The following is a 25,741-nucleotide window of genomic DNA, read 5'->3' as shown; positions in this document are numbered from 1 at the left end:
ACCCTGCACGCTATACAAAATTGAACAAAGCACGCTGTTTGCTAGGCGATGGTGTTTTCTTCTTCCGTACCGGCACGTACCGATGCGTACCGGGTTTTCATCATTTTGGTAGTTTGAAAGTTTTGATACTCATCGCCCTATAATTTCGGAACTGAAAGTCGGATCTGGATGAAATTGCACAGTATCTTTTAAGACACAAAGAGGTTTGATTTGAAGCATGATTTGTGAAAATCGGTTTGACCGTTCCTGAGCAAACGAAGTGAGTTCCGTTTTTGTAGCTTTCCTTTACTATTACCGGAGCGTTGGGAAGTGGAAACCGAGGACTAGTAGTCCCAAAGTAGATTATATCCACTAACCAACTAGATGAATTTACCGGTAACTTTCATAAAAATTTACACTTCGTTTCACTATCACTATTGAAAAAATACTCCTGAAATTAATCATTTTCATTTATCGCTCTGTAATACCGGAACTTTTCGGGGACTTTTTGAAGAATTTCAAGACCATTTTTTTCATCCTAGTTTGTGTAAATCGGTTTAGAAATTTCCGAGAAAATTTATCATAAATTTGCACATATTCCCTTGTAATTCCGGAACCGGTTGTCGAATTTAAATGAAACTCAGGAACATTGTATTGAGTCATAAGACCTTTCATTTGCATCTAAGTTTGCGAAAACCGCGTGACATTATTTGTCACATACACAGATACATACACACACACAGACATTTTGTGATTTCTACGAACTGAGTCGAATGGTATATGACACTCGGCCCTCCGGGATTCCGTTCAAAAGTCTGTTTTCATAGTGATTGTTTAGCCTTTTTATATGAGAAAGACAAAAAAAATACTGAACTAATTACACACAAATGAGATAAGTCGGCTTCATTATATCTCTTAAAGATCCTGAGCCGTGTCTAATAAACGAAATGAAAAAAATCAGCAGTCTATGAATCAGTAATACCTTTCATATGAATCTCAGTTTTAGAAAATCGGTTCAACAATCTCTGAGTAAATTGAGTGCATATTTTTGTCACGTACACACACATACGTTTAAGGATTTCGACGAACTGAGTGGAATGATAATTAACACTCAGCCTTGTAATTTGAAAAAATGGAAAAAAAATCACGATTTTTCATGGGTTTACCTTCAACCGCACTGACGAAACTACCCATGAACCATCAATCATAGTAACCCATGAGTCCATGAGTCAGTAGACAAAATTTGACAGCTCTATCAGTCGAACTCTAACCGTGATGGCAAAAACAGTGAAGCAACTCCGTTCAGAAGTGTGCGCGTTCAAAGAACGGACATCGTGCGGCACTTTGTGGACTCCGAATATGCCCGCACTATGTTCCCCAAGTAGGAACTGCAGTGTCTGACAATCAAACTAGAATAGGACGTCAAAGCCGCTCTTCCTTCACTCTAGACTGATCGCGAAATTGCGTCGATCATCTGTCAACATCGTAAGGGCGAAGACGCGGTGTTCTGGTCGGATTTGGCGTCGGCCCACCACTTGAAACGATCGTTGGAGGAGATGGAGCGGCTGAATATCTCATGTGGTGACTAAGTCGGCGAAGAAAGAACTCAAAAACATGCCTACACGCATGTTTTCGGCCGCCATGGCGAATGTTTTGGTTAACTGTCGGAAGGCCGCTCGCAAAGGTAAGTAAGCTTAAATAATTACCTTCCAGGGGAAATTTGTCAAAAGCAATTATCTGTCTTAGTTTTTTTTACCTATTACCATACGAAAAATTTCTATGATCTATTTTCACAATCAGTTGCGGCAGAGGCATAATATGACCGCTTGATTGATATTGTTTAGTTAAAAATTTTTTCCGTGCTATCAACATCTAGTTTTACGGATATATCACCCGAAATTTTACCGCCTTTTTTCTGTTTATGTACAAAATTAATGGTAATTTACCATTTTCCTAGCGTTTCGTATAATACTATCCAACTGCTGATAGAAAGCTGTAATTATATTTTAGTATGTATCAGTTTAGACATTCAATGACACAGTTTTTTTTTCAAATTGAAGCGAAAAGTGACGCTTGAATTGATAAATTAGATCAAGGCCAAGAACTGTTAATCAGTACCATGTATGATTTTTCTTCGTGCTGTATTCGAATCTCGTGAGCCGCTATGGCATATTTGCCAACTTTTAATTAAATCTAAAATAATTCTCCCATTCATCTCACAAATTGAAGTTCAATGAATGTATGTTTTCGTAACTGTTGTTTGCAAGGTGAGTTCATAAAATAATCAGAATATATGTAATAGAACATAATCAGCCGTACATAGTGTTCATATGCAGTGCGCTATTTCATCGGATAGATGTGGACGCAGAAATGCCAAATCGAATGAAAATAAAGACCCATTAGCCATTAGATAACTTGTTTGAAAATGAAACAGTAAGCTAAAAATGATGCGATTTACTAAACGATCACGACTTATAAACGGTTCAAACAGGCATATTCAAGTTATGAATATAGCGGGGATTTAACTTCGATGTTAGCAAGCACCTGTTTTCGGCATTTGTTCGATTATGATGCTTCCAATATAGTACTAATGAATGTAACCCTAAAATACACCTGAATCTTCGATCAAAATCATAATCGGCTCATCGGTTTAACAAATTAATCCGACTCTCAACAGAACAGCAATAACTGTTCCAAGAAACCCTTTCTCAGACTCATGTATTAGTTCAAAAATGCAACAACGGCAAATCCAACGTTGAACAATCCATCTTGGCCACAATGCATTTGTCCCAAGCCATCGTCGGCTGGCTGCTACATAACAGATTAACTTTTTCGTATCCTTTCACAAATCTGCTACCTATCCAGGTTGAGTCCGATCAGCTCATACAGAAAGGCAGTAAATACCTTTTCCATTCAATTCAACCGCTGCCAGCAAACAATAACAAAAGTACGATGTTTGGTTGCTTTCGTGCTGCTTCCAACAAGGAAAGTTGTTCGGATGAAAATAACAACATATCTCAAATATATCCGAATCCAAGCCAAGCTGATACTCACTCCACTGACGACCGGAGGCAAAAGCGACCGACGCACAGAACGGGCAAGTTCTTCATGGAAGCCCCACAACCCTTGGATCCGTGGTACTGAGCCAGTAGTCAGTCAAGCTTAAAGCATTGTCGTAAATAAAGAGAATTCACTGAGCATGAGTGTCTGTTAGGAAAGGTTGAGTGAATTCATTCGAGCTTTAGGACTAGTTTTGCTGGTTTTAAACCATCGCAAGTTGAACGAAAATAATTGAAATTTAGTGCTTTTCAGTAGTCTGGAAACTTTAACAATAAACGATACAGAAATTGTTTTACCTAGTTCCATTGTATTGTAGATTCAATTTTGAAACTGTTAGAATATTGGATGAGATGAAAAGTTACTCCTTTGGGAATGAAAAAATGTTTATTTCATATTATTAGATCGACACAGTGACTCCAACAATTTTCGATTCTCTGAGAGTTTGCGTTTGCCGTACAAAACGAAATGATATTTTTGTGCAGAAATAAAAATCGTTGATCGGTAATCGATTCATTGGTTTTCATGATATCGTGGTCATCGCACATGACTACAAAAAAGCTATTCGGGGCAAGGGGCGTACAAACTACAATTCTGCTCACATTACTATATAAAAACCATTCACAGTCATTACAAAACTATACTCGGTCTCTAAACACACAGCTTGTTTCTTTGAAATTTTTTTTATATGTGGTCATGATTTGATGAGATGAGTCCAAAAGAAAGTTGGTTGAAAAGTTTCTATTCGGCAAGCAATTTGCAGTTGCATGCATTTTGGTTTGCATGAACTCAATAATTCCAGAGACGGGTAATAAGTTATCAGATTTAAGACACTCAGTTCTGAATCGAACTTTGCATCATCGTTATGGCCAATATAGTTGTTGAAAAAATTGACTCAAATTGATTTTTTATTTTATTTTGTGTTTTATCATCCGATTTATATCTTAATTATTTTTTTAATAACTATTGACACGGTAAAACCCGTTTGAGTTGATTAAACATGGATTGATTTGTTAGCGGAGGTTGTGTGCGTACTGAAATCTCTATTTACGAGCAAAACCTTGTGTTATGATGATAATAATAGATACTTCTGTGGCTAAAACATTATTTTTATCATTATCTATCTATCTTTAATAGGATTATAGGTAAAATTTGACTAAAATATATACAATCTTCGATTGAATCGATTCACAGTGTTTAAAGTTAATAAATTTGTACATTATTATTCTCCCGAACACAAGACAAGTAGGTTTACTTTTTTTTAAATCAAAAGCAGTTGGTGATCTTTTAGAACATGAGTATTTCTGGAATGAGTATAACACATATGTATGGAAAATAATATTAATATTATATTAAATCGTTTCTTTCGTTTTAGTTTATACCTTTAGGATGTTTTTATCTAAAATTGATCTTTCAAGTAACTTTAAAACCATATACGATAACTTCCAGTTAAAGAATATTTTTCGAAAACCTTGCTTTATAAAAATATTTGGAAAAGAATAAAAAAAATCTAATTGTCAATTATCTCTTCCGCAAACAATCTATGCGCTTAAACTAGAATAAGTTTATAATTTTTTGATTCGGTGCATCCTTCACCATCTTCATGTTTGTGTTTATTATGGAAACCTATAAATCGTTCAATTTTTAATGTTATTGTGCTCGGTCGTGTCTTGCATACAACTGTGAAAATCGGGTGTTCTTTTTTTTTCTTTAGATTTTGTTTTTCTCCGTCAGTTCCGAACCTCAAGTTTGATCCTAATAAAATTCAGTAGCAGGCTATGAGACCGAGAGGCCAGTCATTTGAATCTACACTCAAATAAAAAATCACGTTCGATTCACTTGAAAAATCATGTAAGTTGGTTTCAAATGTCAAATTGAATATTTTACGTGACGAAAATGAATGTTATACGAACTTCTCCTAAAATGAATAGAGTTATCATATAAGGTTTACGTGAATTGACCAAACGTCAAACAATCTATGTGAATTTCCAGTGTGAAAAACTCGGTTTTAAAAATGGCGAACAGTGGCCCTCGAAGTGTAAGTAGTGTAAATATTTGCGAGAAATGTTATTTAATTACAACTTTTTACTCCATCGACCGGACCATTCCGGTATGAAAGTTTTCATGTGTTCAACTGGACCGAGTGCTTGCGTGAGTCCGGAAGTTTACCCGCTCCTGCCGAATGCTTCAAACAGGCCGTTGGTCCACCGAAAAACGACTTCAAAATCGGTATGAAGCTAGAGACACTGGAATCATGTAGTGCGACTTCAACCTGCATCGGTAGTGTTGTGGGAGTTCTTGGATCTCGACTTTGGCTTCGGTTGAATGGCAACAAAAACTATTTCTGGAGGCTTGTCGATTTGAGATACCACGACGTTATTAGTTGCTTTTTAAGCCATTGAAATTGTATGCTAATTTTCTGAAATAAATGTTTTAATTTTCATTTCATAGATTTATATAAAAATCTGAAATCTCCCTTTTGACTTCAACCAATATATAAAATAGTAATTCTCTGGTATCTAAATTTGATATGAACTGATAGGTAAATGTGATATGAACAGTACATTACATTTTACCTATGAAACACGTAACTTTTACTGGATTATGCATTAAACAGCTTTTAAATGCCAGTCCATTAAAATCTACGTGAAAAGTAGGGTGGAAAATATCAACATAACTTTTCACGTAACTATAACGTAATTATTATTTTGAGTGTACGTTTGTGGAAATCGGCTCAGCCATTTCCGAGAAAATCAAGTGCAGATTATTGTTACATACACACACACATACATACACAAAGATATTTTTTGATTTCGACGAGCTGAGTCGGTTCAAAAGTCAGTTTTCACTGTTATTACTTAGCTTTTATGAATACAAAAGGCAAAAATCTTTTAGCAGTTATTTCTACAGAACTTAAGACTAGTTAAAGCATATGGCGACCCCGAATTGTTGCGTTACACGTTAGCAAAATATTAATTATGGGAGTTTTCTAATAGTGCAGTTATTCAAAGTATGACGTTTCATCATATTTCTGGTAAAGCTAGGATACCACTTTGAAAAGATTCTTTTTCTTTAGATTCGATGAATAAATCGTTCCAATTTTTGGAATTTTCGTAGTTTACAAAATGCTTCTCTGACAAACCATGCGCCATGGATCGGAACAAATGATAATCCGATGGAGCAATGACCGGTGAATATGGCCGTTTGGGCAGAACTGCTTATTTCAGCTTTTACCTATATGTTTTCAGACCTTCGAAACATGCGATCCGGCATTGTCTTAAAGCTAAATTAATTTGTCGTGACGATGCTTATAATACGGCAACTTTCTCGGTAATTCGCTTTTCAAACGCACCAATTTTCTTCAGTGTACTTTCGGCGGCAGTCTTCTTTATGATAAAGGAATGAAGTAACACAAAACAAATTTTCTGGGGCAAACATCACCAACAAATGCTGTAAGCACAATAACCAAATGGCATCTATTTGTAAAGATGTGTTTTGTCAGTAGCTTCGTATACTTTTGTATATGCAGCTATGAACAGTTGGCTCACGCCATTCTTGGTAAAACGCTACGAATTAGTTCCAACTATAATCTCTTAATCTATTTTTGCGTTACAAGTTCTGCTAATGTGTCCTCTCAATTATTTATGATAACTTTTCAGTTGCCGTTTGATGCAAAATCACGAACCTAACAGCCGGATATTTGATGCAAAATCACGAAGCTAACATAAATCTACCAGCAATATTTGATAATGCAATGAAATGATGGAGTTTGTACGTTAAAGTATGCAAACAGAAATTTTAATTTCCATACCTGGCAGAATGAGTTATGTTCTGATGGGAAAAATTTTTACAAACAAATTGATGCGATAACCCTTTCTCAACGTAGGAACAATAGATAAAACAATGGATCGATAAGTGAACATACGAAAGACGTCCACTCTTTCGATTGTGTCTTCTTTTGCTCGGTACAAAAAGTGATACAATAGCCGTCGACCGTCAGGCCACGGCTAAGGACGGTAAATTCATTCGTCAGCAGCGGCGGTGCCCGAGTAGTAAGTGAACTCCGATAGATTCTCTTCGTAGCGGTGACCTATCTGCTGCGCATCGCACATGCGCTCCACGGCGTCGGTGTATTCCGATGCTTTCGATCAGCTGCTGCTGATGGTGTGAAATTACCAACACAAATCGCTTTGTCGGTCGGATTGGTGCGAGAGTCAATTGGAAGTGACATTTGTGCTACTCGAAAGTGCTCTCCCGTCAGTTTGTTTCAAGTCTCGGAATAGTGCCCTTTTCGTGTGTTTTTTTTTTAAATTTCTTCCGATACTCGTGTGTCTTCTACTGGCGGTATTGTTTGGAAGGACAGCGTGGTTTACGAGAATGGTGTGTCGTTGTGTAATGCGCTAGGTACGTACGTACAGTAGATGACTGCTAGAAGTGGGGACTCACAGACTGATAGCGCACTGCTGGTCTAATTCGGTTGCTTTAAACCGGTAAGTGATGGCAGAGATTTTTACGTATTCTGTGCGAGGATGCCTGACCACTTGAAATCGAAATGAAGTTCGGATTATGTGTTGTAATAACAGCGTTGCTGTTCTGGGTCAAGTACTACCTGCTTCCTTCATGCCGTTTAGTGCAGTGATGGAACGGGAAGTACAGAATGCTATTTAGGACGTACGATTCCGGTCTCGTATTCAATTTATTTCCATCTGATTTGTAAATCATTCCCTTGGGTTTACGTGAGAGAGTTTTTGATAGAATATGCTTATGCCGGTGATTGTGCAATGGATGAGGAAGGTTTCATCGGAAGGATGATTCCCTCTTGAGTTAAAACCCATCTCAACCAGATAGTCTACCTGAATGAGACCACTTCGGAAGAAGGATACGAAAAAAAGTAACTGGAGTTAGGATGAACAGGTTTTGCATAGGTATTTATGATCAGTGGAATAGATTCAAAGGTTGAATGTTGAACAGAATTACTTCGCACTTGATTCGGGAAAGCGTCTCGAATATGCTGAACCACTTGACCATTCAAACAGTAAAAACACCTCTCTTATCGATGTAAACATTCAGCTGCTTATTTTTATATTTCTGCCTCGAGGGTAATCATTTTCAGGGATTTTCATTTTTCAAATTTAAGGGAGTGACAATTTTTTTCTTATTTTAATTTTTTATGAGTTTTTTAGAGAAATCTTTCTCCAGTTAGAAAACAGCGGAAGTGAATCGAAGCTTTTTGAAAGCAATTTATGAATGCAATATTAATCCTAGAAAGCTCTCGTGACATTTTGCTTTTCTCATATAGAAAGGCTATACAATCACTGTGGAAACCTACTTTTGAACAGAGGCCCGGAGGGCCGAATCTTATATACCATTCAACTCAGCTCGAGGAGTGTGTGTGTGTCACTCACCTTTCTCTGAGATGGCTTACCAGATTTTCACAAACTTAGAAAGAAAATGAAACGTCCTATGCAAAATTTTTCACGATCCTATGCAAAGTTCCTGAATTTCATTTGGATCCGACTTCCGGTTCCGGAAGTCGGGGGTGATATGCACCAAAAGTGTGAAAATAATGTCACTCACTTTTCTCTGAGATGGCTTAACTGATTTTCACAAAAATAGATTCAAATGAAAGGTCTCATGGTCTCATACAAAGTTCCTGAATATAATTTGGATCCGACTTCCACTTCCGGAATTACAGGATGATATGTACCAAAAATGTGAAATTAGTGTCGTTCAATTTTCTCCAAGATGGTTTCACAAATATATATTTTTAATTAAAGGTTTCATGGTGCCGTACAAAGTTCCGGAATTTCATTTGGATCCAACTTTCGGTTTCGGAATTACTGGGTGATATGCATAAAAACGTGCTTAATCCACCTAGCAGTGAGATGATACCTTTTTTTATCAATACGCATGTGTTTTTTTGCATCGATATTCTTAGATTTTTTAGTTCTCATGACATTATTTTAATTTAATTTAATTTTTAAACGGCAAATTGAGATTTTAATCACTCATTACCCTGTAATGTCGAAACTGCAAATCGTATCGAATTTCAATCTTAACGTGTGACAATCGATTGAACATTCCATGAGATGTCGAAGTAAGTTCCACTTTAGAGTTTTTCGTCATTATTTATGGTACTTCCAGAGCCGGTATTCAGGAACTAGCATAACTCAAAATGATTCGAATGGCTATAAATTAATACGCCCAACAATTTACATCTTCTATATCGGTATGAATTTTAAAAACTCATCATCTGTAATTCCAGAATCGGATAAAATTCACCAATTTTGGATGGGACCTTAAGTCCTTTAATTTGAATTTTTGTTTTTAAAGTTCGATTTGGCCTTTTTGAAAAAATGATTAAGCTTTGAGAAACGATTCGATACTGGAACCGAACTTCTAAAATCGGTGTAGCCGAAATCAGTTAAATTCACCTGAGTAGTGTGTAGACATCTTTAAGAAATTGTAGTGCGAATTAAAATTTGGTGGTACATTCCGATTCGAAAACTGAATACCGCTTAAACTGAAATAAATTTATTTCGTAATCGACTTTCCAAATCTGCCAATTTGGTTATGTGAAATGGACATTTTTATACTAATCACCCTGTATCTACTAAACCAGAAGTCGGATCTGAGTAAAAAGTAAGATGTTTTATAGGATTTTAAGACCTCTCATTTGAATCATAAATGATTCTTAGATTTCATTTGAATCTTAGATCGGTTCAGCCATCTACGAGAAAAATGAATTGCATTATTTTAATTTCGTTTCATATATCATCCTGTGGTTCCGCAATCAGAAGTCAGATCCAAACGTAATTCAGGAACCTTGTTTGGGAGTATACTACTTTTCATATGAATCTGAGTTTGTAGAAAACGGTTTAGCTATCTCCGAGAAAATTGAGTGAACATATTTGTCACACACGCATTTGCTGATCTCGACGAGCTGAGTCGTATGGTATATGGAAGTTATGTTCTTCCAGCTTTTATTGCTGTAAGTAGTTTAAATCAATATAATTATGGAATTGCTTTCAATTCGAAAATGCTGATATCATCTGGTTTACATATGCCATATTCGAAGGATTATGTTGCCAAAAACGAACCGTGCTAAAATCGGTCCAAGGCAAATTGTCATGAAAAAGGATGCTGAACACAGTCTTTTTGTTACTTAGAAACAATTGTATGTCACAGTATAAAAAATCGTGTTTTCCGTTGCTCCCAAGCATTTCTTTGCCAGGCAGCGCTCAAAACTTCTACTGCTGGAATAAGGGAAAAAGTCGTTTACACCAAAATTTCGATATCTCCGTTAAAAATGGACGGATTTTACCAATCTATGGCTTGTTGAATAGGTACAGGGTCCGGCACTCGAAGTGTAACCAATTTAAAAGACCATAAATTCAGTTTGGAAAATTACTTTTACTTAATTCAAAGTACAAAATGTGTAAAAATAATACAAAATTCAGAATCAATTCACTTTTGCTCGATATGACCACCTTTTGCCTTGACTTGATGACTTGAGAGAGCGAAGGAGTTGCTTCGTTTGGCCGAAAGCGGTCAATTTCCGAACATTGTATTTTCTGACGAGAAAATTTTTCCGATAGGATTTACTTTCCGATAGGAAAACGATAGGATTTACTTGACCGACCGTTCATACGAGAATTTGAGTCATCGATTGGCCACCAGTAGGCAGCACCCGCAACAGATAATGGTTTGGGCCGCTGTAACCGAAGATAGGCGCTCTCCAATCGTTTTCATCGAGCCTGGCGTCAAGGTAAATGCGACATATTATCGGGAAAGTATTCTGGAGGTTGCTTTGAAGCCGTGGGCAGACAAACATTTCGGTGGCAGACCATGGACGTTTCAGCAGGACTCGGCACCGTCTCACAAAGCTCGAGTGAACCAAGAATGGCTGAAAAACAACGTTCCGAACTTCATCACGTCCACACAATGGCTCTCGAATTCACCAGATGCGAATCCAATGGATTATTCTCTTTGGGCCATTTTGGAGAGCAAAGTCCGAACTAAAAGATACACCAGTCTCGAGGCGCTGAAAAAAGTTATTGTCCGCGAGTGGGCCAAAATACCTGCAAGTCACATTCGGCCAAACGAAGCAACTCCTTCGCTCTCTCAAGTCATCAAGTCAAGGCAAAAGGTGGTCATATCGAGCAAAAGTGAATTGATTCTGAATTTTGTATTATTTTTACACATTTTGTACTTTGAATTAAGTAAAAGTAATTTTCCAAACTGAATTTATGGCCTTTTTAATTGATTACACTTCAAGTGCCGGACCCTGTATTACCATGCGGAATCTAAGTCTGAAAATATATTCTGTTTTCAAGGTTAATTGTGACAGATACTGTCAAAAAACTGAAAATTATGACATAAAACTTCGTATAACTCAAAAAGTAAACATCCGATCTCAAAACCATTCAATAGCGTTTTGGGTGACGGGGAGATCTTTCATTTGCGACTAGTTTGATCAAAATAGGTCCACCCATCTCTGAGATCTCGACCTCTTAGTTGACAACACACATACAGACACACACACACATACACACACACACACGGACATTTGCTCAGTTCGTCGAGCTAAATCGATTGGTATATGTCATTCGGCCCTCGGAAAAATTTTCTAAAGTTTGAGCGAATTCTATTCCTATTTTTTATATATATAAAATAAGGTAAAAATGTGGAAATAGTGAATTTAAAATGTGAAACCCTGTGAAAATAATGCACCAAAAATGTGAAAATAATATCACTCACTTTTATAGGAGATGGAAGTTCTTAAGATGCCATAAGAATATCCCAATTTTCATTCGGATCAAACCCATAGTCCCGGAGATAGGGTGCTAAGCATGAAAACTTCAATTTCAGGAATACTTTGTTCATAAGCTACCTCTTTATATTGGCTAGTGATTTTCGTTAGTTTGCAGACCATGAGACTCTGTAACCAAATAAACCATTGATAATAGGTCATACTAGTGCATGGTTGAATGAACCGAATGTTACTATACCAATATCCAGCTTTCGGTTCCGGAAGTACTGACAATAGAAATCAAATCTGATTAAATGGAGCTCACTTCACTTGCTCACATATGATTGAATAGATTTTCACCAACTTAAATTCAAATGTGCAACAGAAATCTTAAAAATTCTTTTCTAAACTTTTTAAGTTGTAGCATGTTGATGAATTTCTGCTGTAATATATAGGAGAAAAATGAATAATATGAGGAAGGCATCATTGCACCACTAGGTGGATTAAAACAGGTTTTTCTATACGTAAACGCTGTTTGGAGTGAATTACAATTACAATTAAATTACAAAATTTTATTGTATTTACAAATAAACGGTGCACCTTCATTCCAAAACCTATCACAGAAAAGCTTTTATAATAATATTTGAGTTTGGTAAATTTTTCTATAAAGTATATTTTTTATATTGCAAGTCCCTAAATATGTCAAAATTCCCTTTGGGCCTTAATACCACCGGTTTTTAAAATTTTTGTAGAATTGTAAGGTTTTGAAAATTGTTTTTTTGACGAATGGTAAATATTTTCCCAACCAGTTAAAAACTGTGTTTATTTTGATATATTTTTTTGAGCAACAAATGCGAGTATGGTTTTAAAATTATAACATATTCCAGTATAATGAATGTGTTCTGTCTGTTTCATTCTTGAAGCCAGAAATATCGACATTGCTTCGCTCATATATGCCACTACTCTATAATATGTTTTATACAATGGTTACTGTTGTTGAGAAATGTTGTAGCTAACAATATTCTTCGCAATATTTAGATATTTTGCTCACAAAAAAATTATAATAAAATTTCCATATTTTTCACTTTCAACAAAACACTAACGTAAGCGCTCTTGTGGGGTACATTTCTACCCCAGGCCAACTTTAAAAGGTCATATCTCAACCGGGTAAGTGAATTAAAAATGATGCACCAGTGTAAATGAAAGACTAAACAGCAGAATAAAGTATCGTAAAGGTTGATTTTGGTTATAGTAAACCGTTACCAAATTTCGGAAATTCGAAGTAGCGCTGAGGTAGAAATCTACCCAACGAGAAGATGGCAATTTTTCTTATGCTGATTATTATTTAAAAATTATTAATTTATTTTAAATATTAAATATTATTGATTAAGTTGGTCCGTTGGCCGAGTTTTGTGCGGGGTTGGTTGACTCAGTTGTAATTTTAGCTTAGAGCAAAGTGTACTTGAATATTCGTGAGATGTTATCCTTTTTTTGGACGGAAAAAGATATAATGCTAATATTGATGATTATAAGGAAATGTATTGATAGTTATAAGTACACAAAAAAAAACAAATAAAAAAGAAAGAAATGAATAGCAATAAGAAATTAGAATCAGTAAAAGTTGGAAATTATAGTTGTCTTATTCAGGAAACTTATTTAGAGTTACGCAATTCGTAACTTTATATTACTTGATTTAAGCTTCTCAAAAAGTGTATGTATGTGTCTTGGTCTGCGAGATTGCTTCCTATAAGTAGTTAAAGTTAAAATATTTAAAATTTAGAATGTTAAATAATTTTGTAAGGAAAAGGCCAAATCGTACACAGTCTTCAACAAAAATGTGTAATTTTGCGTTTTTAGTAATTGTCTCGAACATAGTAGACAATAGCGAAAAAAGTTATGTACAAAAAATTGATTTTAAGAAATTTCTAACGAAAATGACTTATACCTTCTTCGGCAAAGTTTTTTCTCGTTAGAAATTCTACAACTTTGTAGAAGACTTCATTTTTCCATCCCTTAAGGGAAAAAATTGTTGAAATGGACTATTGAGTTCTTCAAAGGAACTATGTATATCGGATCAACGGTTGAGCAGCTAGAGAATTGAGTCCACATTCTTATCGATTCAAACTACTGTGGGTTGGTTGACCGGGTTTTCTTCTTCGCATTTGATTGTTTTTAACTATTTTCTTGATTTTTATGAACGGATAAAAAAAATCACGTATATGCTCAAAAGGTGTATCTTTCTGACAGACAGTGGCGTCTCGTGACAAGATTGAATAGTTGTGCACTGCTTATGTGGTATGATGTAACATAACAGATGTAACAGTTCGTTATAAGTGAAAAAATGAAAACTAAAGATTGAGGAATGGAGATTCGCTTGTGTTTTTCAATACAATGAGATAACGATTTACTTTCGGATGGGATTTTTTATTAAACAAACAAGTCTCAGAGCTGAGCTGAGTAATTCTTTCTCTTCTTGAATCTGTACAGTAACTCATGTGCACGGAAAAGACGCTAACACAGCGACAACAGATACTTGAAATTTTATGTCTGATGTATGAGATGCGTGTAAATACACGCAATTTCGGTGCGATCCAACCTGCTTTCATCAAATAAATAAAGATTCCAAAAAAATTATTGAATTTGGATGGGGTTGGAGACGCAGTTCATTCCTTCAATTCGACCGGTTGTGCAGTGCACGAGGTGCACATGAGGGCGAGACGCCACTGCTGACAGAGCAAACCGTTTAACAAAAAGTCTAACAAAAAAGAGTACAGGAATTCCGAAAGCAAAACTCGGCCAACCAGCTCCAGTCTCCTCTACGTATTCTTTGTATTCTAGCTTTCAATGTTATTGAGCAAATGAGAAAACGTAAAGTTTACTATATAGTTGTGAAAATTAAAAAAGCATATTCATAAAAATGCTTAAATTTTTGAATTCGGTTTTTCGTTATTACGTAAAGGCTCCATGTACTTAGGTTACTTTTTCATTAGAGTTCAATGGACGATAGACACGAAAATAATTGGTGAATGAAATGGTGAGAACAAAAGCTGGCGAAGAAAATAATCCCAGAAACTGTTTCGGTTGTGGGATAAGGATTATTTTGTTCAGATCTGCCTTGTTGAGAAAAAATAGTATATCTGAAATTTCACCAGCTTTGAATAATGAGTAAACCATTTTCCGTGTTTTTTTTTTCATAAGAGTACTTTTCCAGATTAATGTATTATTCTCAGCATCGAAAAATTTGTTCGGTGTATCCACCAGGTAATGCGCGACTTTTTCGTTAACTGAGCATGAGCAACAAAATTGACTAGTGCGGCTTTATCGCATGACTTTTAATCTGTTGCTGTCTGACCTCGCTGCCGCTTGTTCGGATCCAACTGAGGCAAAAAGACTTAGGGTCCCAGCTTTAGTCGTCATCACATATAAGAACACCCTTGGTTGTAACGAGATCAGCTGTCTGTGTTCGATATATTGACTTTAAAGGTAAGATGAAAATAGGCATTTTTGCGTCGCAATTATTAAAAACTTTTGCGTCGCTATAGACCAATTTCGCATTAAGTCGTATTTGAATTTGTCACAAAAAAACACTTTGCATGCTTAGTTTTTCTAAAAATTATTATCTAGAAAGTCGAAAGTTCAAGTTGGGCATTTTAAAGGAAAAACAGCTGTTTGAAAACAAAACTTTTCCTTGTCCAAACAGATTTTTTTTGAGTAATTTTATCGAAAAATAAAACTATCAGAATTTAATGAAACCCAGTTTATGAGAAGATATGGTCTAGTATAGCAACCTAGTATATTTTTATTAATCAAGAATTCCATTGAAAAGAGTTTATGTCATTAAACAAATATTGCATTCTTACTTTATTTTATTGTTTAGTTTTGAAGAAACATCGAGGGAAAAAAACCACCACAGCATTATGTGTTGAATTTAACACAAATATTTATTTATTTTTATGCATGCTATTTTTTATTGATTCTATACAAGGAAAATATTTTTGGGTCACGTTCTGAATTATTCCTTTTCGCTTCTTTTTCACCACCAGGAATATACATAAAACTGTGGAATTTGTGAGTGCCAGATATTTTTTTGACGTTATTATATAAGGGGGGGTTGTTATGGTATTTTCACAGTCGCGAGCAAGACTGGCTTTATTTGGCATTCGTTTAACAGTGCACCAAAAGAATCACAGAGAACATTTCCATTGGATGCTGCAAAAATGCCATTCTTCGCTGATTTCATACGTTGACTGGAATCTACACAGGCTTGCAAAGTTTTTTTTCTATTCTGTATTATGCAGCTGTTTAATCAGATATCTAATGGATGTATTGTTGTTTGAGCATTATTTCAATGATATCCTTGAGCAGCATTTTGAAATATAAATGGATACCTATGTAACCAGAGTGAAATGTCACACAATTTGTCTTGATTCCAAAGGTACAGGTACCGTTTTTAGGATTTGTATCAAAAGTAGGAAACGGTTCTTAGGTAGAAATTGTAGAAGCACGTGTGGAATGATCTTGACCTAATCTTGTATATTAAGGCGTCTGTTGAGTGTTGCTGCGTGAGTACCTCGCTTTGTCTTACCTATTTTAGTTTAAATTATCCACCAGAATTTTTGAAAGTTTAAATTCAAGTTTGCTCATTTCAAAGTTTAAATTCAAGTTTGCTATGAATATATACCAAAATCGTCACTAACCAGCTGAGGTTGGTCAAAATACATAGATGATAATGCCTTTAAAGTGAGTGTGTACAGTGACTAACGAATTGTCATCGCCGTTTCAGTGACAGTTGCTCTTGTTTTCGTATTATTCACGCTCGAAAATGTCTGTTTATGTGCCCAATTCTAGTCATTTGCGGGGAGTTACTTTTCTGTTATAATTCGAAAAAAATGCAGCTGAAGCGCATCGAATGCTTTCAGAAACGTTGTAAAAATGGTGATTTCGATGTCGAAAACAAACATGGTGGTGGAAGAGAAAAAACCTTCAAAGATGAACAACTAGAAGCATTGCTTGATGAAGATTCGTGCCAAGCCCAAGAAGAGCTTGCCGAATCGTTGGGAGTGAATCAGTAAGTCATTTCAAAACGTCTCAAGGCCCTGGGCATGATTCAGAAAGAAGGAAACTGGGTGCCGTACGAGTTGAAACCGAGGGACATCGAACGCCGTCTATTTGTATGTGAGCAATTGCTTCAAAGACAAAATCGTAAGGGGATTTTACATCGAATCGTAACCGGTGATGGAAAGTGGGTTCGATCCTAAACGCAGAAAATCATGGGGAAAGCCCGGGTAAGCTACTTCGTCGAAGGCAAAACCGAACATTCACGGCGCCAAGGTTATTATTTGTATTTGGTGGGAAACCATCACAGGATATCGCTACCGAACGCAACTGATGCGCCTTAGTCGTGCGCTAAAAGAAAAGCTGCCACAATATCAAGAACGACATGACAAAGTCATCCTCAAACACGACAATGCTCGGCCTCACGTCGCAAAAGTGGTCAAAAAGTACCTGGAAACGCTGAAATGGGAAATCTTGCCCCGCCCGCCATATTCCCCAGATGTCGCCCCTTCTGACTTCCACCTATTCCTTTCGAATGCACACGGCCTGGCAGATCAACATTTTCAATCCTTCGAAGAGTTGGAAAAATGGATTGCTTCATGGATAGCGTCAAAAGAGGACTTCTTTTTTCGAGCCGGGATCCGGAAATTGCCGGAAAAATGGGAGAAAGTTGTCGCTAGCGACGGACAATACTTTGAATAATACATCTGTAAGCAGTTTTTCGCAATAAAGCTTTTAATTTGGGAAAAAACGGCGGAAGCAAAGTTGAACACCTGATATTTTTTTGAATGTATCAGGTAAATAGCAGTTAGAAAACCTGTGAAGTTTACATGCAAATTGAATTCCACTGGATTATGGTTATGACTTTCATTGGTTTAGTTTTCGATAAAATTACACTAAAAAAATTAATTTGGACAAGCAAAACATTTTTCTAATAACTTGTTTTTCCTAAAAGTGCTCAACTAGAATTTTTAATTGTAGGTAGGGAACATAATTACCTATCAAACAAAATTTCATTCGAATCAAAAATGTTTTTTTGCAAATTTTGTGGGAATTACTCATACAACACTTTTTTGTAGGATTTGTCAGTTTTCGACTGAAGCCATTTGAAAAAAAAATGGAAAAAAGGTTTGCCTTTTCCATATGACAGTCTAGATAATTTTTGAAAAAAAAAAGAAAACAAAGTATGCAAAGTGCCTTTTTGTGACAAAGTTTTCATGGTCAGCAAGTTTCATGAAAATTTGAGAGGATGCTGCCAACATTTTTCGAGTTAGCGCCAAATTCGTCTCTAACAACAGTATTGAACAATTTTCGAACTATTTTTGCCTTTCTCATATAGAAAGGTTATGCAATCACTGTGAAAACCGACTTTTGAACCGAGGCCCGGAGAGCCGAATGTCATATACCATTCGACTCAGTTCGTCGAGTACGCAAAATGTCTGTGTGTGTATGTGTGTGTGTGTGTATGTGCGTATGTGTGTATGTAACGTTTTTTTGCACTAAGTTTTCTCGGAGACGGCTGAACCGATTTTCACAAACTTAGATTCAAATAAAAGGTCTTATGGTCCCATACAAAATTCCTGAATATTATTTGAATCCGACTTCCGGTTCGGGAATTATGGGGTAAAATGTGCAAAAAATTGTGAAAATAAGTGCACTAACTTTTCTCAGATATGGGTGAACCGATTTTCACATACTTAGGTTCAAATGAAAGGTCTTGAAGTCCCATACAAAATTCCTAAATATTATTTGGATCCGACTTCCGGTTCCGGAGTTATGGGGTAAAATGTGCAAAAATATGAAAATATGTTTTCTAGCTTTTCTCATAGATGGCGCTACCGATTTTCATTAAACTTAGGTTCAAATGAAAGGTCATGTGGTCCCATGCGTAATTCCTGAATTTCATCAGGATCCGACTTCCGGATCCGGAAATATAGGGTAAAGTGTGTTAAAAATTGTATACCATCACTGAAAAGGACGAAAAACCGTAAAAAGTTTTCTAAATCGACCTCAAATCTTCTCCAATTAATAGTTTTTTATCAGCAGACGGTCAAACAGACCGATTTCGGTTATTGTTTTTAGGAATCGAAGAAAATTATTTTGAAGAATATAACAGTATTATATATGATAGTATGATTGATATGAGAAAGGCATCATTACACCACTAGGTGGATTAAAACAGGTTTTATTGCATTGCTTCATAGAGTCGAAGCAAAGATATTGTATTACAATTCGTTGATTGAAAGTCGAGCAATCAGCCAAATAACATAGCGACTTTGATCTGATTTTTTAAGCTAAGCGAAATTCATGCTCTCTGTTCGGCGGACAAAAACTTCCGCGGCGAAGCGACCCGCTCCCATCGTCAACAACTTTTGATTTACTTTTCTTACATACTTTGTCGAACGTGAATAAATTACGATTTAAAATCAATAACAAATTCTCATGTATAAAATATTTTGCCATCAGATCGATAGGAGCAATTTTTTCCATCTTGATTCACTTTTCTTCCCCATTTGGGACGGTTCTGACGGAGACTAACCTTGCAACATCAGCACGGATAAGGCTTGAGTAGCTGTAAATGTTTGTCAAGAAAATAGCAGTATGCAAACATTCTCGTCCCTTTCCGTACCTTACACAGTGTGTAACACCTTCATCCGGCTGAAGAAGACGAAGCTTTTGATGGCTGTTCGAGCGTCGGAAAGGTGAGCGGAAAATTAACTTATCCTTGCTTGTTTTCCTTCCAACAGCAATACTAATGAATGTTACTTCAACCGTGATAACATACTCGTTTGTTGTTACACCTGACTGAAATCGGTTTAGGATGGCTTATAACATACTGTGCTGAAGAGATCTATGACGTTCGAGTCATTTGAAGTTTGTTTTCCACTCTGTTTATGACGTGTTGTTGCGAAGATCGATCGGCTGCAGGCCAGAATCTTCGCTATGTGTTGATTAGCATAATGTAGTTTGTTTTATGTTGTTCGATATGTCAGAATTCCTCTGACAAGGATCGTTTGGTCCCAAACCTCCTGACAGAAAAAGGGTGTTTTGATTAGGTGAATACTATGATTTATTGCTCTCATAACACAAGCACCATTCGATTTCATTTTGATATTGTGATTACAGCATCGGAGTTTTTGTAAGCGCCGTGAAGGTTACCAACTCGATATGAAATCAGAAAATCTTGTATGTACAAAGTAGTGGCTGGCGGTTTATATGTGATATTCAACTCCAACTGTATAACTTCTATACGCTAAACACTTCCCATTATAATTGCAGTGCCATCAGAGTTCATTCAAATAAAACACCACAAACGCTAGTCACTCTTCCTAATAAACAATCTACAAAACGGAATGAAAAACTATCCAAGAGAACTGATTTTGCCGCGGAAACGGAGGACGGACCGAATTTTACTGCTTGCATTATTATCAACAGTTTTTTACGGTATCAGTGATGGTAGTAGTGCGGAGGTACGGGACTGGTGGCAGGATACGGTGTTCTACCAAATCTACCCACGTTCGTTCATGGATAGTGACGGTGACGGGATTGGGGATCTGCGTGGTATCACGATGAAACTGTCGCATCTGGCGGATGCTGGCATTGGAGCAACCTGGTTGTCTCCCATCTTCCTGTCGCCGATGGTCGACTTTGGGTACGATATAGCCGATTATACCCGGATTCAGCCGGAGTACGGCACGATGGCGGATTTCGAAGCGATGGTCGTAGAAGCGACTCGATTGGGAATTAAAATTGTGCTCGATTTCGTACCCAATCACAGCAGTGACCAGTGCGAGTGGTTTCAACGCTCCGCTGCCCGGGATCCCCAGTACGAGGATTTCTACGTGTGGCACGATGGCAAAAAACGAACGGACGGAGCCAATCCTGATCCACCGAATAACTGGGTTTGTTGACGAGCGTGAGCCGACGTTGAGTAGATTTATCTGATGCATCTGATTTCAGCAATCGGTCTTCTACGGCTCAGCTTGGACGTTTCATCCGGGACGGGGCCAATTTTATCTGCATCAATTTACCAAGGAACAACCGGACCTGAACTTTCGCAATCCGGCGGTAGTGGAGCGGATGAAGGAAGTGATGCGTTTCTGGCTGGCCAAAGGTGTTGCTGGATTCCGTATCGATGCCGTCAATCACCTGTTCGAGGTGGAAGACTTCCGGGACGAACCGGAGACGGGCACGGATCGGGATCCGCTATCGTACGGATTTACTCATCACTACTATACGAAGGATCTGGTGAGTTAAAGCGTACTCTTTTTATGCTACTGTTCTTGGGATGAAGCAAATTTCGATTGTTCAGAAATTGAAAAATTCACACTGAATCGAAATTCGGAAAGTTTTCAATGTAAGAGATGAAAATTCCAAACGTTCACGCCTTTCTGGCAGTTGTCTCGCACCGGTTAGTGGTGTTGGGAGGCATGTCATAGTATTAACTTGACATGATGTCACTTTGAAAACGCGAGCCAGATAAAATTAACTTCTTAGAAGGAATGCCGTAAATTCGTTTTCTCCTGAGACGTCAGGATAGACGATACTTTACGTCTGGTCATTTGGTCATTTCGCCGAAAGGGTCATTTCGCCAAAAGGGTCATTTCGCCAAAAGGGTCATTTTTTTAGGGTCAAAAATATCATTTTGTTTATATATCTCCGCATGTGGCACAGTCACAGAATCGAAGCCAAGAGTTGACCGCCGAACCGCCGTCGGAAGCGGCGGTCTCTTGCATGCAAACCTGCAACCGCCTCGTTTGCCCGGTCTACTAAAGCTGGGTTTCTTTGCTTCAGTTAGGTCCGGACCAGCGGTAGCGAGGTCGGATAACATATGAACAAAAAGATGTGGCGAAGCCGCATTAGATATTTTTTCATCTGCATTCAGTTATCGAAAAATTTCGCAAACAATTGCCTGATAGGTACACTAATAAAGTCTACAAGTTATTTTGGGAATTCTGTTCTGAGGATTATGAATAAACCTACAAAAATTATTCAAGTCTCTGGATCATATCAGAAGTACGATTGTAGGTCAACAAAACGGGAGTAAGCATAATCATTTTTTATTTGTCTTTGTTATCAATTCCAATTACGATATTAAGACTAATGAAGAATTCGGCGAAATTATCCTTTCAGCGAAATGGTTTTCGGCGAAATGACTTCCGGCGAAATAACCCATTCGGTGAAATGACTCTTTCGGCGAAATGGCTTTCGGCGAAATGACTCTTTCGGCGAAATGGCATTCGGCGAAATGGCATTCGGCGAAATGGCATTCGGCGAAACGGCTTTTGGTGAAATGGCTTTTGACGAAATGACCCTGATCCCTTTCTGGCATATACAGTGCGTGCATTAAGTTTCCAGAAACGAATCGTATCTCAGTAGATAATAGTGTAATTTATGTGTTCGAACGTGCATTTTTTTAAACCTTTCCAAACATATTATATATCAATATGGATCACTTTAACGAATCCAATACAAATCGAAAAAGACATCACAGTAACACCATCTCGTGACGAAAAAGGCTGTTAGTCCAGTCATGTTTAATAGTTTGCGTTTAGTGTGCACCCAGAAGTGAAATATCAAAAATAATTGAGCATGATGCCCACATCGAGGTGTGAACATTTTTATATTTAAGTGTGTTTTTTTCTGACAAAAGTAAATATCGCCTATAAGTACTGTAGAATTACGCTTTTTTAGACCTATCGTCTTCACGTTCAACAGTTATGAAGTAGTATTCAACTTTGCTCATGAATGTTATGAATAGTGCTGAAAAAACGAAACTTATAACCTGCAAGGGTAATGTTTGGCAGATCACTTCTGATATATAGAATATATCAACAAAATTGAAATGAAATGAACAGTGTATTACAAGTTACTTTGATTGCGATATTTTTTCATTGCATACATGACATTGATTTAAATTAGCAGCACATTATCTTTTCTCTCAGTCAGGGAAAGTTAGAATGTAAAAGAAATATACTAAGCGATCTGCCCCTTGCTGTGAACTGTTTTGCGAATAGTTTAAACTTTTAGTCAAAATTTGAAATTATTTATTTTCTAATAAGTAATTGAATTTCATTCAATAGACGAACCATTAAAAATTCGACAAATAGAAAGTTTGTTTAACACTGAAAAATGTTGATAAATTGTATGATAAGTGCAATACAGTAAGCAAAAGAACAAGTTATACTTCAGTGTTTGCAATGTCTGAGCGGAAACATATATTGGAGAAGCCGAATGAAAGAAAAACTAACAGAAAAGATGAATTTTTGGAAAAAGATACGCTCAGAGACAGGACTCGAACCTGCGTTCTTATGCATTCCGTGCATACGCGCTACCATTTCGCCACTCTGAATCTTGTTTTAGTCACTCTAAAACGCCAGTCAGACACAATAGCGCGTACATCGAACATGGTCTAGAACAGCCAAGCAAGGTCCGGGATAGTATACATTTAGGCGATATTACTCGCAAACAAGAAAAAAGATTTTATGCAATCTCCATATTAGTCGCAAGCAAGAAAAAAGATTTCATGCAATCTCCTCCACACTACCGCGGAGAGAATCCGGTTTCGAACTTAGGTGATTTGGAATGAGAACTTTTCGCGATTGATATGGACTGTAAGTGCTAGCTATAAGGTGATGGAAAATGTTCGGTTATATGACAAGCAGTGTTGTTTCACAAAGTTGTATGTAGGTAGTTTCTGTCAATGCACACTTGTTGCGTCGCTTCCATCCCGCATCCACCGTGAATAGCAGTATAGCTCTTTGAGCACAGTATAAAAATGTTCTCTTTGTCCTTCTCATATCCAAAGCTGTAGCATTCAAATATTATATTATATCGCACATGTAATCACTTTGAAATACGAATATAAAGGCTCTGGAGACTGAACGTATTACAGTGAAGTCTCCTACTACACAGGGAACGTGAATTAAGAATCCGGGAATAAGGTATATATCCCAGATCATTTGTTTTTTCGACTAATTGGGACAATGAACGATTATCTCGCTTCTGACCACAGATAGAACCAGAATCTCTGCAGTAAATTTTTAGTTCTGGTGTAGACTTATAATTTACAATCATTTGATGCAGAATTAGTCCTATGACTCAAAATTGTGAAGATTTAGTTAGACGGTTTCTTTAGAAAAGTGTATTAAAGTTCCAAGATCTATCAGATGATTGATAAAACACTTCTCATAATATCTAGCGTTAGTAAGTATATGAAGTTCTAAGCATTTATTACTAGAAGTGAGAATTGTTTTCGAAGAGTGTCTTCGACATAGTTTGTGGACTACTTAGGAATATACAAATTAAACATATATTTTCTTGGTGGCTCCTCTAAGCCACTAAAGTATTATTAAGAATTAGCTCTAGGTTCTGAAATCTGAGACATTCAATATTCGATGTTCGAACTTCGTAAACAATGAAGTTATGGGTATTTTCAGAACGGGTTTGGCGAGTAGATTATTTTCGTCATTCAGTTCCCCGATTTGTGGATGTACTGAAAATAATGGTCTAAAAACTTTGGAATGAACTTCGCGACTACGTATGATTACAAATATCGAAACATTTTTTTAAACTGAACTCAAAAATCGAACGCAGGATCGGATACATAACGTATATAGAAGGAAATCGATTACGTCAAATATATTTCTCATGTCAAATTCCTAAATAAGCTCCTTCTACGGCAGACGATCTGCGAGATGGGAATGCCAAAGCCACTAAAGCTTCAGACAAACGTGGTACCGATGATCGCTAATTTATCTAATGCCTCCCAGACGTGTGGTTTGACACCAATATTCTCGTGGTTCAAAAAAGTATTATTTGCGTAAAAGTTGAAAAAATGTTGAGAAAAATCGATTCTTCGCGGTGAACTGCAGGATCTCGGCAGGATGTCAAAGCATTTTTGTAAAAGGCAACGAGGAATAATTCTTCCATTGAAACTTGACTTTGTATTTTTGAGCTGCCATTTGAAATTTGCTCAATTTCAATGGATTTACTAAATTGTTAAAATAATAATATTTTCATTTTTTTGAGTTTCATTTTTTGAGTTTCACAAAACTTTTGCCTTTAAACAGCAAAATGATAACACAATGTGATATTAATTGGAAATTTAATGAGTCGATATCATATTAGGATTTCAATCTGATGTTGCTATCATAATCAAATATCAATTTGTTCTAATTTTGTTGTTAGACTTTACTCGGGTAGTCTTCTCACTTTATACCTATTTCTCCGATCAAGCATTGAGTAGGAGAGTGTATTTATAATCGCTTGTCACCTTCTTTCATGGTGCCAGTCGCTGACTGGACATTCTGGAGCTAACATTAAGAATAATTTGTTTAGTTCTGCGTACACATTCCACACATATTTATATAAATAGGGATTTTTAATAAAAACAAAATGTTCTCATCCGAGTTAGTATCAGATTGCGATTCTTAACCGTATTTGAAGCTTATTTTTTCGTGCAGTGTATATCGAAAAATATTCCATATATTTGGAGTTGTTTGGTTCAATGTACTGATAGGGAAAACTGTCATATGTGCATTAAAAAATTTTGTAGTGTATTAGTAACCTTTTTTGCCACCAAACTTTACTGTGATGTCCCTCGTTAATTGCAAGAGTGATCCATATTGATATATAGTATATTTGTAATAAGTAGTAAATATTTACGTGTCACATTTCATTACATTTGATTGACAAATATCAAGTATGTGACAGTGCTCCTTAAACACTTTTTCATCTCACGTTGAAATTCCAAAATGGAACAAAGAGCGGTCATTAAATTCAACGCAAAACTTGGTAAAAGAGCATTCCGATTGATGGAACAAGTGATTGTCTAGAACAAATGTTTTTTTTTGTGGCACAAACGTTTCTTGGAGGGCATAGTGTCGCTAGAGGATG

The 25,741-nt window shown here is 36.6% G+C and overlaps 2 protein-coding genes across 8 annotated transcripts in view; one reads left to right on the top strand and one right to left on the bottom strand.

Annotated features, from left to right (window-relative positions):
* LOC131429690 (dual specificity calcium/calmodulin-dependent 3',5'-cyclic nucleotide phosphodiesterase 1A-like) overlaps window positions 1-25,741 on the bottom strand; it is a 614,729-nt gene that overhangs the window by 185,919 nt on the left and 403,069 nt on the right. The gene's annotated exons all lie outside the window — the stretch shown is intronic.
* The window catches only part of LOC131429691 (maltase 2-like), a 30,912-nt gene continuing 11,877 nt past the window's right edge, over window positions 6,707-25,741 (top strand). The window contains exons 1-3 of one of the 3 annotated variants that reach the window (XM_058594000.1): window positions 6,707-7,440; window positions 20,123-20,745; window positions 20,804-21,091. In XM_058594000.1, coding sequence (XP_058449983.1) covers window positions 20,197-20,745; window positions 20,804-21,091 — 837 coding nt within the window. In that variant the 5' untranslated portion in view covers window positions 6,707-7,440; window positions 20,123-20,196. Of the gene's footprint in view, window positions 7,527-18,709; window positions 19,546-20,122; window positions 20,746-20,803; window positions 21,092-25,741 lie in introns of those variants that run through there. The other 2 variants (XM_058593999.1, XM_058594001.1) reach the window with 2 other exon arrangements.

Source organism: Malaya genurostris, chromosome 2 (assembly GCF_030247185.1).
Source record: "Malaya genurostris strain Urasoe2022 chromosome 2, Malgen_1.1, whole genome shotgun sequence".
Lineage (NCBI taxonomy): Eukaryota > Metazoa > Arthropoda > Insecta > Diptera > Culicidae > Malaya > Malaya genurostris.
Note: the sequence above shows the minus strand (reverse complement) of the source record. Positions and strands in the feature narration are given on the sequence as shown.